This window comes from Plasmodium yoelii, assembly GCF_900002385.2.
Source record: "Plasmodium yoelii strain 17X genome assembly, chromosome: 5".
NCBI lineage: Eukaryota > Apicomplexa > Aconoidasida > Haemosporida > Plasmodiidae > Plasmodium > Plasmodium yoelii.
The window spans coordinates 1,197,157-1,210,876 of NC_036177.2; the positions used below are offsets into that span (position 1 = coordinate 1,197,157).

The following is a 13,720-nucleotide window of genomic DNA, read 5'->3' on the forward strand; positions in this document are numbered from 1 at the left end:
CAAAAATAAAACCCCATTATAATGAATAAGGAAGTGGTATATGCATTTTTTAATAATAATAGTTTCCTTTACATTTTTTTATATTGTATTCATATAAATATCATTAAAATTTATTTTAATAATTCGCGTTTTTATTAATTGTTTTTAAATGATTTCTTAGTGTGAAAAGTTCAAGAATATTTGGGATGCTTTTCCCGATACATTGGACAATAGTAAAAATTATCAATTTAATGATTTTGTGCTTTTAAATAATAAGTGTAATAAAGATAATTTTTCAAATAATTATTGTAATAATATTGATTTTTCAAATAGTTTTTGTGATATTAATAAATTTCAAAGTGATTTCAATAGAATAAGTGCTGGATTTTTATATTTGTTGGATGAATTCATTAAGGATTGTGGTGTGGCCCCCTCTCCTGCAAAATATAACATCAATATTGTTGATTACATTTTGATATGGTTAAGTTATATGTTAAATCTGAAAATTAGTGAAGAAGAAAATATTATAACGTGTTTTTATAGTGAATACATATTTAATTGTGGTAAGTATAAGACGCAAATAAATGAATTAACTGATTATGATAGTTATAAGGAACTTATAGATAAAAAATTGGATGTGTTGAATATGGATAGTAATAATGTATCTAAATTTTATAAAGTATTTAAATCATTATGTGAAATGTATAATGAACTTGATGATGACAAAACAAAATGCAAGAAATATTTGGAAGATGATAATGAATTTGATCAAAAATATAAAGAACTTAAGAATGATTCTGATATTGCTGATAAAAGTCCATATAAAGAAATATTGTCTACTTTATCAACTGATTATGAGAATTTTAAAAAGGAATGTAACGATACTTCATCCTCTACATCGGAAGAAACATTAAAAAATCCTGAACAAAGATCTGTAGAAGGTTATAAACAATTGTTTGGAGGAGATTTTGGAGGAGATTTTGAAGAAATTTTTGGACAAGGTTCTGAACCGAGTTCTGAAGTTATACCATCAAGTTTGTCGATAACAAACAAATTAATTCCAGTATTATTGATATTTGGTGCAATACCAATTTTTTTTGGAATTTCTTATAAGGTAAATAATAATGAATTAAACAATTACTTTCATTATATATATGCAAACGGTAACAAAAAAATCATACGTTTCTTAACATTTTATATTAGTATTCGTTATTTGGATTTCGGAAGCGATTTCAAAAATTAAGAGAAAAGCTAAAAAAATAAAGAAGAAAACTTATCATTAATAAATTATTCTGAATATGGCGATTGATTTATTTTAAGAAACTGTCTATTTCGAAGTAATTTTTGATCATAGTTTTTATATTGTAGGTCAGGATTGTGTTTGCGGAACCCATATTTGGGTTAGGATTAAGTATTATATTGTATTAATTTTTTATAATTTGAACACTAATTAAATATATGTATCATCTCTATATGTTTAATCACGAGATGAAGTTTAAATATGCAACCAAAAAAGGGTCACATAAATTTTTTTCATAAATTATAATATATATAATTTAGTGTTCATATCGATTTAATATGGTTAAAAAAAATGTCTATATTGCATATATTAATTCATATTATGATATATCATAATTATTTATTATATAAGACTTGTTAACCCAGAGCTATATTGAATTATGCATATCATAATACGCAATATATTTATTTATTTGATGAAACATTTTATTTAATAAACTTATTATTTGTATCATATTTGTTTTAATTTAAATTGTATGTTAACAATCGAACTGTAATAATAGCATTATATATGAGGTTGGATATTAATTATATGATGATTCATTTGGAACAATTGCCTACATTACAATATATATTCGGATTAACATATGTGTTTTTAACATTAATTAATCACATTACTAATGTATAATAGATAATCATAAAATATAGATTCATAAAATACCGATCGAAATTCGACAATATAACATTGTCTATAAAATATTAATATGTATCTAACATTTTTAATAACACAATAAAAATATGCATATTAATAAAAAATTATATTATAGATATATGTATACTATCCTTTTAACTTTCGATTATATATAATATCATTTTCTTTATATTTATATTAAGGTTTTAAATTCAAATAATAGAGATACTTATATATACATTAATTTATTTACTATAAAGGTATACTATTAGATTAATCAATATCCATTTTTAAACTTTATAGTTTGAGGTATAAATATATTATATTTAAAATTTTAAAAAAATAAAATATAACTATATTAATAAAATTTAATGTTATATTTTATTATAATAATTATAAACAATATGATAGATAAAATTAAATTTATTATTCTATTATTTATATATATGATATTGTATCAATGACCAAGCATTAAATACATTAAATTTGAGAAACATATAAAATTATGTATTAATGCAAAGTATATAGAAAAAGTATGTAATAATTAATTTAATTTGAACTAATAACATTTTTATTAGGTTATTATATACATACAAATTCACAAATATACAACTTGAATATAATGTTTTTACGAGATAGTATATTTGTTCTAAAATAGTTGATTTAAAAACTATGAAACGAGGAAATATTATACATTGATTTAAAGTATTTTTATTAAAAGCATTAATTATTACGTTGTACTATACTGTGACATAGCAGTAACAATAATAATACTAATAACAATAGGTAAACGCATTAAATACGAACAAATATATTATGTTAATTTGATACATTACATGGGTATAAATTCATTATACATATTCTTAAACATTTGATAATATTATAATATACGTATAAAAGATCATATGAATTATTACAATTTTGACTTAATATTTTTTAATGTGGTAATATTAGAATTAACACTACCAATAAAATTAATATTAATAATTGTATAGTTTTTCATTATAAAACTATATATAGTTTATTATAAAATATAAAAGCAAACTATATATTTAGAAAAGTAATAATTCCAAGTTATTATTAATGATTAATTTTAATGTATACATGTATTGAAAGTTTTAATGGTAAAAAATATAAAATATAATTAAACTATGTAGAATAAATAAATATTATATGACTACATCCTTGTCTTAAAAAAACATACTTCCCTTATCTCTCCTATCTAAAATGCAAATATACCAACCTAATTAAACATAGTTTTCTATTATACTTTAAATTTGCATCAATAGTTATTTATATGTTTAATATTTACTAAGTATTATTTTAAAAACAATATACATTTAAAGACTTATTTAAGCTTATAAATATGGACCAATGCTAATTCTCGTTTTAAACCGTGGGAAAGATGTGCAAAATATATTATAAAATTATCTAATAAGGTATATTTCTAAATTTAATTATATAAGAATAAAAACAAAGTTATTGGACTCATTGACATAGATTGTAAAGTTATCTATATTAAATAAAATAATATTAAAATTATTTATATGCAATTAAAAAAGGGAACAATGCAACTTAATTCGAAAATAATATAATTTTAGAAAAAACAGTATTATATATTATAAGAAACAAGCATATAAAAATTTAATATATTTTAAAAAATAACTATTTATATACTTTAAGGATTATAGTAGTAATAAATTTCTTAATTGTTTCAATTTTTTCAGTACATTAGTTTTGGGGATCCATTTATTAAAAAAGAATATATGACGTTTTTTTCTATATTAAATCACATGTATGAGGAGATATATTCTAAATTCATTACAATGTTGCCTTAATTTTATAATAATGTTCATATGAGTGTTATTAAGGATAACAATTTATGCAAAATTGTATTATATATACATATGATAAAACATGTATTAAACAGCCCCCCAAACAATATAATTTATCTAACTACCATAAAAGTATATATTGCTCCATATTAATTTTAAATTAATATTAAGAATAATAAAATTATTTTTGTTTACATATAATTGCTGTATATAGGATTAAATAATGTATTACCTATTTTAGTATATAATATGATATCCCCTTAACCTATAAATTATAAATTATATTCCATCATAATGAATGATACTCTAGTATATACAATTTTTGATATTATATTTCTTATAAACTTCATTAAGTTTTATTTTAATAATATTTTCTTAATACATATTTTTATCATTTTTTTTTAAATGGTTTCTTAGTGTTCAAACCTTGATTTTTTGAGGAAGTGTTTACCCGATGAAATAGGTACCCCCGCAACAGATAAACTTACTACTATTAAAAATTACAAAAATTACTGCCCTAGTGGAGACTGTAATACTGAACTCGATCAAATTACGATTGGGTTTTTATGGTTACTTGAGAAATATTTTACTGAATACTCAAATAAAGGCAAAATTGAAAAAGACACTAAACCATTTTTTCTATATATTATTTCATGGTTAAGTTACAAATTAAATCAAAACACAGAGGAAAAATTCACCACAATAAACGATTTTTATACTAAACATGTAAATGATAGTAACAAATATAATAAATTTAAAGAAGATTCCAATAAATTTACAGGTTTTAATGAATTCATAAATGGACAAAAAGATTTGTTTAATATTAATATTGAAGATCTGTCTAAATTTTATGATGCATCCAAATTAATATGTAGTATGTATGGTAATGTTGCACAGAATCAGACAGATAACATACTGTCAAATAATGTGAATGATTTTGCTAACCAATATACAGAGCTAAACAATAAATATAATGATGAAGGTTCCCCGCATAGTAAAATATTGTCTGCTTTAACAACTGATTATAATAATATAAAAGAGAAACGTAAAGATTATCAAACGCTTCCAGAGATAACAGAATTTTCTGCACTAGCATCTAAATCTGGAGTTACATCATCAAGTTCGTCGATAGGAAACAAATTATTTACAGTTTTATCGATATTTGGTGCAATAGCATTTTTTTTAGGAATTTCTTATAAGGTAAATAATAAGGAATTAAAAAATATTACATTTAAATATTATTTTCATTAAATATATGCAAACGTTAACAAAAAAATATACGTTTCTTAACATTTTATATTAGTATTCGTTATTTGGATTTCGGAAACGAGCTCAAAAACAATATTTAAGAGAAAAAATAAAAAATATAAAGAAGAGAATGAATAATTAATATATTATTCGAAGAGAGTGACTATTTCAGGAACAGTAATAATGATTTATATATTTTAAGAAACTGTCTATTGGGAAGTAATTTTTGCATAATTTTTATATAGTTTTTATGTTTTGGAACCCATGTCGGGGTTAGGGCTAAGTATTATATATTTATTTAATTTTTTATAATTTGAACACTAATTTAATATGTGTACCATTCCATATGTTTAATCACAAGATGAAATTAAAAATCCAAATATGCAACCAAAAGGGGGCATAAGCTAATATGTAATGAATTGCGTAACATATTTTATAAGTTATAATATATATAATTGTGTGTTCATGCTGATTTAATATGATTAAAATAAAATGTCTATATTGCATATATTAATATAGATATTGATTATATATGAAGTCGTATTATGGAATACCATAATTTCCTATTATATAAACCTTGATAACCCAGAGTTATATTGAATTAAGCATATCATAATATGTTTCTTTATTTGATGAAAATTTTACTTAGTAAAACTTATAACTTGTATCATATTTATTTTTCTTTAAATCATGTTATCCAACTGAAATGTAATAATAGATATTTATAAAATATAGATACATGGAATATCGACTGGGAATCGAAAATACAACGTTATCTATAAAAGGCATTTTATGCATCTAACATTTTAGTAATGCATAAAAAATGCACTATAGATATATTATAATAAATTTATAAATATATATAACACTCATTTTTTTTCATTTCATTACTTTGCATTTATGCTAATGTTCTAATTTATATTGATATAAATAGTTTTATATACATTAATTTATTTACTATAAAGGTATAATATTAGATTAATCATTATTAATTTTTAAATTTTATATTTTGAGGTATAAATAAATTATTTTTTAAAATATTAAAAAATAAAATATAAGTATATTAATAAAATTGAATCCTATAGTTTTTTCTATCAATTATAAATAATATAATAGATATGATGTATTATTACTATATGCCTATATATATAGTCTAATAAAATGTTCTACTAATAATTAATATTAAATATTGTTTTATTGTGAAATAATCATATAATTAAATATTAATTTTGTCGAAAAGACACATAATAATACATTATAAATGAATTATTTTTGTATATTTGTTAACGATTCAATTTGGAATATGTTGTTATATATTTTAAAAAAGTGGATAAATAAAGAAAAAGTTAAAGATTCAATTCATGTTAATTCCATTTTATTATTCCATATTAACTTGTATTATATTATTAGTGTTTATTAAATAATAATTTTTTAATCTAAACAACATTACGTCATCATAGAATTAATAAAATATAGAATTTTTAATAAATTATTTGAATGTATATACATTGATAACTATAATAGTATAATACATAAAATTAAAATGAACTATGGAAAACATTTAACGGATATTTATCTAAATTTATATATTAAAAGAGCAAATATATCTTATCTCTCTCCTCTTAAAGGGCAATATAACAATCTAATTAAACATAGTTTTCTATTATACTTTAAAATTTCATCAGTAAGTATTTATATGTTATATATTTAATATCTACTAAGTATTATTTTAAAAACTATTTACATTCAAAGGCTTATTTATGATTATAAATAGCATAATAAGTGTTGGCTCATTGTTAATTGGTATTTTAACAGAGGAAAGGGTGCGTAAAATATATTATAAAATTACTAAATAAGGTATATTTCTAAACTGAAGTATATAGGAATAAAAATAGTTATATGATTCATTAAAATGGATTATGAATTTATCTATATTAAATAAAAACAATATTAAAATTATGTATATGCAATTAAAAAAGTGAATAATTATACTTATTTTGTAAATGTTATAGTTTTATAAAAAACTATATTATATAAAATAAGAAAAAAAATATAAAAATTTAATATATTAAAAAAAATTATTATTTATATACTTTTAAGGATTATAGTAATAATATAATTTTTTATTTTTTAGATTTATACAGTATTTAAGTTTTAGAATAGAAATCATTAAAACATAAGATATAAATATATTCCTTTTCTATGTTCAAACATACTTTAAATTCATTATAAAAGTATATTCATATTCATAATAATGTTATACCATATTTTATTAATAATAGTCTTTTTTGTATAAAATGCATCATATTTATATTTAATCAAACTGTATTAAGCAATCCTATATTTAAGGTAATTCAGATAATTGTTATAAAATAAGTATAATATGATTTTAGTAATAGTACTGTGTTATTATCTTATATTAATTTAATTATTGAAAAACTTATAATATATTTAACTACAAACAGTTGTTATATATAGGGTTAAAGTATTTGCTTCACATGTTGGGGTGAGTCTATATAAAACAGAATGATTCTACTCAATTTACAAATCAAAAATAAGATTCCATTATAATGAATAAGGAAGTGGTATATACATTTGTTAATAATATTAATTTCCTTCACATGTTTTGATATTGTATTATATTTAAATATCATTAAACTTTATTTTAATAAAATGTTCAATAATATACATTTCTAATAACTGTTTTTAAATGTTTTCTTAGTGTGAAAAGTTCGAGAACCTATGGAATGATTTTCCCGATAAATTGGAGAATAATAAATATCATGAATTTAAAGATAATAATTTTTTAAATAGTTATTGTAATAATAATAATTGTGAAGGTAATCTCGATAAAATTAATGCTGGATGTTTATTTTTGTTTAATAAATTCTTTGGGAGTTCTGGTGTGTTTAAGGATAATGCAAAAAATTATATCAATGCTGTTGAATACATTATCATATGGTTAAGTCATATGTTAAACCTAAAGGATAAAAAAGGAAACATTCTAAAAAATTTTTATGAAATATATATAAAAAATCAAGAAAAGTATAAAAATACTATAGATGGTGTTGATGGTTGTAGAAATTATAATGATCTTATATATAAAAAAAAAGAATTGATGGAAATTACTAATGAAAAATTGTCTAAATTTTATGCTCCATTTAAATCATTATGTAACATGTATAATGGATTTAATGATAGCACGTCAGATTGCACAAAATATTTGAATGATGCTAATGAATTTGCTAATAAATATAAAGATCTTAATGAAGATTCTAGTATTACTAGTGATAGTTCCTGTAATAAAATATTGTGTACTTTATCAAATGATTATGATAATTTTAAAAAGAAATTCAAAGACAGTTCATCCTTTCCAACGATAAAAAAACCAAATATTATTCCAAAATGTCCTGAACAAATTTCTGAACAAAATTTAAGAAGTTCTGGAGTAATTTCTGAAGATGTGGCATCAAGTTCGTCGATAACAAGCAAATTATTTACAGTTTTATCGATATTTGGTGCAATAGCATTTTTTTTAGGAATTTCTTATAAGGTAATAATAAGGAATTAAAAAACTATTTGCATTAATATATGCAAACGTTAAAAAAAAATAATGTGTTTATCGTTTTTATATTAGTATTCGTTATTTGGATTTCGGAAACGATCTAAAAAACAACAAATAAGAGAAAAAATAAAAAATATAAAGAAGAGAATGAACAAATAATATATGTTAAGAAGCTGTCTATTGGGAAGTAATTTTTGCATAATTTTTATATAGTTTTTATGTTGTGGGTCAAGATTGAGGGTGTATCTGTGGAACCCATATTGGGCTAGGACTAAGTATTATATCTTTATTTAATTTTTTATAATTTAAACACTAATTTAATATATGTGTCATTCCGTATGCTTAATTTCAAGAAGTTCAAAAGTACAAATATGCAACCAAGAAGTGGATATAACCATTAATGTGGAAGGGGTTACATAACATATTTTATAAGTTATAAAATATATAATTGATTGTTCGTGCCGATTTAATATGATTAAAATAAAATTACTATATTGCACATATTAATATAGATATTGACTATACATAAATTAATATTATGTTATATCATAATTTTCATTATATAAAACTTGTTAATCAGGGGTTATATGAATTATGTATACATAATATATTTCTTTGGTTGATGAAATATTTTATTTAGTAAAACTTATTATTTGTATCATATTTATTTTGATTCAAATCATGTTATCCAACTGAACTGTAATAATAGATGTTCATAAAATATCGATCGAGAATCGACAACACAACGTTATCTATAAAATATGTTTTATGCACCTAATATTTTTAATAATCAATAAAAATATACATATTAATAAAAAATTAAATTATAGATATATGTATACTATCCTTTTAATTTTCGATTATATATAGTTTTATTTTATGATAAAGTTTTAAATTCAAATTATAGAAATCGTTTTATATACATTAATTTATTTACTATAAAGTTATAATCTTATATTAGTCATTTTAATTTTTAAATTTTATAGTTTTGAGGTATAAATAAATTATATTTTAAAATAGTTAAAAAATAAAATATATGTATATTAATAAATTTTTTTATCATATTTTGTTTTAATAATTATAAATAATATGATAGATAGAATAACGTAATATTATATACCTATACATATAAACTGGTAAAATATTATTCAATAACTAATATTGAAATATTGTTATATTGTGAAACCTTCATATAATTAAATTTTAATATTATCGAAAAGACATAATAATACATTATATATTTGTTAATGATCCAATTTGGAATTTGTAGTTTTATATTATAAAAATATGGATTAATGGAAAAAGGGTTAAATACTTAATTAATATTAAATATAATTTTATTATTCAATATTAATGCGTATTATATTATTATTGTTTTTTGTAGAATTAATAAAATATAGTATTTTAATAAATTATTTGAATGTATATACATTGATAACTATAACAATATAATATATAAGATAAAAATGAACAATGTAGAGTATTTAAAGAATATTTATATAAATTTATATACTGAAAGAGAAAATATATCTTATCTCTCTCCTCTTAAAGTGCAATATAAGAACCTAATTAAACATAGTTTTATATTATACTTTAAAATATCATCAGTAGGTATATATGTTTAATATTTACTGAGCATTATTTTAAAAATAACATGCATTCAAAGACTTATTTAAGCTTATAAGTACGGGTTCAGTGCAAATTGTTTTAAAGAATGGAAAATATGGCAAAATATATTATAAATTTGCCCAATAAGATATACTTCTAAATTGAAGTATATAGGAATAAAAATAATGTTATCGGACTCATTAAAATGGATTATGAATTTATCTACATTCATTAAAAACAATATAAATTTATATAATTTCCATAGAGATGTAAGTAACATAACTTAATTTGAAAACATTATAATTTTAATAAAACTGTGGTTTATTGTATTAGAAACAAGTATGTAAATATTTAATATATTTAAAAAAATGACTATTTATATACTTTAAGGATTATAGTAATATTATAATTTTTATTTTTTAGATTTATACAGCATTTAATTTTTTGAAGGACAATCATCAAAACATAAGATATAAATATATTTCTTTTCTATGTTCAAACATACTTTAAATTCATTATAGAAGGATATTCATTTTTATAATATAGTTATACAAAATGTTAGTAAGAATAGCATTTTTTGTATAAAATGCATCATATATTTAATAAAAAGTTTATTAAGCATCCCTCTATTTAAGGTAGCTTAGCTAATTAGCATAAACACAAATAAAACCTTTTTTTAGTAATAATATTATTTTATTATTCTATATTAATTTAATTATTGAAAAACATATATATATTTAACTACAGACAGCTGTTATATATTGGGGTAAAGTATTTATGTCACATATTGGGGGCATTGTATATAAAACAGCATGAGTTTATTCAATTTACAAATAAAAAATAAAACCCCATTATAATGAATAAGGAAGTGGTATATGCATTTTTTAATAATAATAATTTCCTTTACATTTTTTGATATTGTATCATATATATCATTAAACTTTATTTTAATAAAATTTTCAATAATACACGTTATATTAATTGTTTTTAAATTATTTCTTAGTGTAAAAAGTTCAAGGATCTAAGGGACGCGTTTTCCGATAATTTGAACGCTAGTGGAAACTATGAATTTACAAATAAGGAAAATTTCGATGAGTATTGTACTGATAATAAATGTAATGATAATTTGGGTAAAATTAATGCTGGATTTTTTTATTTGCTTGATGCATTCTTTAAGGATAATTCTGTGTTTAATTCTGTTGCAAAAAGTAACATCAATATTGTTGAATACATTATGATATGGTTAAGTGGTTCAGGGTTCAGGGTTTAGGGTTTAGGGTTCAGGGTTCAGGGTTAGGGTTCAGGGTTTAGGGTTCAGGGTTCAGGGTTTAGGGTTCAGGGTTCAGGGTTTAGGGTTTAGGGTTTAGGGTTCAGGGTTCAGGGTTCAGGGTTTAGGGTTCAGGGTTTAGGGTTCAGGGTTCAGGGTTTAGGGTTCAGGGTTCAGGGTTTAGGGTTCAGGGTTCAGGGTTAGGGTAGGGTTCAGGGTTCAGGGTTTAGGGTTCAGGGTTTAGGGTTCAGGGTTTAGGGTTCAGGGTTTCAGGGTTAGGGTTAGGGTTCAGGGTTCAGGGTTTAGGGTTCAGGGTTTAGGGTTCAGGGTTCAGGGTTTAGGGTTTAGGGTTCAGGGTTTAGGGTTCAGGGTTCAGGGTTTAGGGTTCAGGGTTCAGGGTTTAGGGTTCAGGGTTTAGGGTTCAGGGTTCAGGGTTTAGGGTTCAGGGTTTAGGGTTCAGGGTTTAGGGTTCAGGGTTTAGGGTTCAGGGTTCAGGGTTCAGGGTTTAGGGTTCAGGGTTTAGGGTTCAGGGTTAGGGTTCAGGGTTTAGGGTTCAGGGTTAGGGTTAGGGTTCAGGGTTAGGGTTCAGGGTTTAGGGTTCAGGGTTTAGGGTTCAGGGTTCAGGGTTCAGGGTTTAGGGTTCAGGGTTCAGGGTTCAGGGTTTAGGGTTCAGGGTTTAGGGTTCAGGGTTCAGGGTTAGGGTTCAGGGTTAGGGTTCAGGGTTTAGGGTTCAGGGTTTAGGGTTCAGGGTTTAGGGTTCAGGGTTAGGGTTAGGGTTCAGGGTTTAGGGTTCAGGGTTCAGGGTTCAGGGTTAGGGTTCAGGGTTTAGGGTTCAGGGTTTAGGGTTCAGGGTTCAGGGTTTAGGGTTCAGGGTTCAGGGTTTAGGGTTCAGGGTTCAGGGTTTAGGGTTCAGGGTTTAGGGTTCAGGGTTTAGGGTTCAGGGTTCAGGGTTTAGGGTTCAGGGTTCAGGGTTTAGGGTTCAGGGTTTAGGGTTCAGGGTTCAGGGTTTAGGGTTCAGGGTTCAGGGTTTAGGGTTCAGGGTTTAGGGTTCAGGGTTCAGGGTTTAGGGTTCAGGGTTCAGGGTTTAGGGTTCAGGGTTCAGGGTTTAGGGTTCAGGGTTCAGGGTTTAGGGTTAGGGTTCAGGGTTTAGGGTTCAGGGTTAGGGTTCAGGGTTCAGGGTTTAGGGTTCAGGGTTCAGGGTTTAGGGTTCAGGGTTTAGGGTTCAGGGTTCAGGGTTCAGGGTTTAGGGTTCAGGGTTCAGGGTTTAGGGTTCAGGGTTCAGGGTTTAGGGTTCAGGGTTTAGGGTTCAGGGTTCAGGGTTCAGGGTTCAGGGTTTAGGGTTCAGGGTTCAGGGTTTAGGGTTCAGGGTTCAGGGTTCAGGGTTTAGGGTTCAGGGTTCAGGGTTTAGGGTTCAGGGTTCAGGGTTTAGGGTTCAGGGTTCAGGGTTCAGGGTTTAGGGTTCAGGGTTTAGGGTTCAGGGTTCAGGGTTCAGGGTTTAGGGTTCAGGGTTTAGGGTTCAGGGTTTAGGGTTCAGGGTTCAGGGTTTAGGGTTCAGGGTTCAGGGTTTAGGGTTCAGGGTTCAGGGTTTAGGGTTCAGGGTTTAGGGTTCAGGGTTCAGGGTTCAGGGTTTAGGGTTCAGGGTTTAGGGTTCAGGGTTCAGGGTTTAGGGTTCAGGGTTCAGGGTTCAGGGTTTAGGGTTCAGGGTTTAGGGTTCAGGGTTCAGGGTTTAGGGTTCAGGGTTCAGGGTTCAGGGTTTAGGGTTCAGGGTTCAGGGTTTAGGGTTCAGGGTTCAGGGTTTAGGGTTCAGGGTTTAGGGTTCAGGGTTTAGGGTTCAGGGTTCAGGGTTCAGGGTTTAGGGTTCAGGGTTTAGGGTTCAGGGTTTAGGGTTCAGGGTTTAGGGTTTAGGGTTCAGGGTTCAGGGGTTCAGGGTTCAGGGTTTAGGGTTCAGGGTTTAGGGTTAGGGTTCAGGGTTTAGGGTTCAGGGTTTAGGGTTCAGGGTTTAGGGTTCAGGGTTCAGGGTTCAGGGTTTAGGGTTCAGGGTTCAGGGTTTAGGGTTCAGGGTTTAGGGTTCAGGGTTTCAGGGTTTCAGGGTTTAGGGTTCAGGGTTTAGGGTTCAGGGTTTAGGGTTTAGGGTTCAGGGTTTAGGGTTCAGGGTTTCAGGGTTCAGGGTTCAGGGTTCAGGGTTTAGGGTTCAGGGTTTAGGGTTCAGGGTTTAGGGGTTTAGGGTTCAGGGTTCAGGGTTTAGGGTTCAGGGGTTCAGGGTTTCAGGGGTTCAGGGTTCAGGGTTC

At 25.5% G+C, this 13,720-nt stretch overlaps 4 protein-coding genes across 4 annotated transcripts; all 4 read left to right on the forward strand.

Moving 5' to 3' along the window:
• Nucleotides 1-21: 21 nt before the first annotated feature.
• PY17X_0528401 (PIR protein) lies at nt 22-1,242 on the forward strand (the record flags this gene model as incomplete). The annotated part of the gene is made up of 3 exons (XM_022957670.1): nt 22-36; nt 161-1,093; nt 1,183-1,242. The coding sequence occupies 3 exons, from the start codon at nt 22-24 to the stop codon at nt 1,240-1,242; spliced, it is 1,008 nt and encodes a 335-aa protein (XP_022811135.1).
• A 2,796-nt stretch (nt 1,243-4,038) lies between these two features.
• PY17X_0528501 (PIR protein) lies at nt 4,039-5,134 on the forward strand (the record flags this gene model as incomplete). The annotated part of the gene is made up of 3 exons (XM_022957675.1): nt 4,039-4,053; nt 4,162-4,944; nt 5,048-5,134. The coding sequence occupies 3 exons, from the start codon at nt 4,039-4,041 to the stop codon at nt 5,132-5,134; spliced, it is 885 nt and encodes a 294-aa protein (XP_022811136.1).
• A 2,428-nt stretch (nt 5,135-7,562) lies between these two features.
• On the forward strand, nt 7,563-8,716 carry PY17X_0528601 (uncharacterized protein; the record flags this gene model as incomplete). Its single annotated transcript, XM_719210.1, has 3 exons — nt 7,563-7,577; nt 7,715-8,545; nt 8,630-8,716. The coding sequence occupies 3 exons, from the start codon at nt 7,563-7,565 to the stop codon at nt 8,714-8,716; spliced, it is 933 nt and encodes a 310-aa protein (XP_724303.1).
• A 2,305-nt stretch (nt 8,717-11,021) lies between these two features.
• On the forward strand, nt 11,022-11,435 carry PY17X_0528701 (PIR protein, fragment; the record flags this gene model as incomplete). The annotated part of the gene is made up of 2 exons (XM_034637429.1): nt 11,022-11,036; nt 11,169-11,435. The coding sequence occupies 2 exons, from the start codon at nt 11,022-11,024 to the stop codon at nt 11,433-11,435; spliced, it is 282 nt and encodes a 93-aa protein (XP_034493403.1).
• Nucleotides 11,436-13,720: the final 2,285 nt, after the last annotated feature.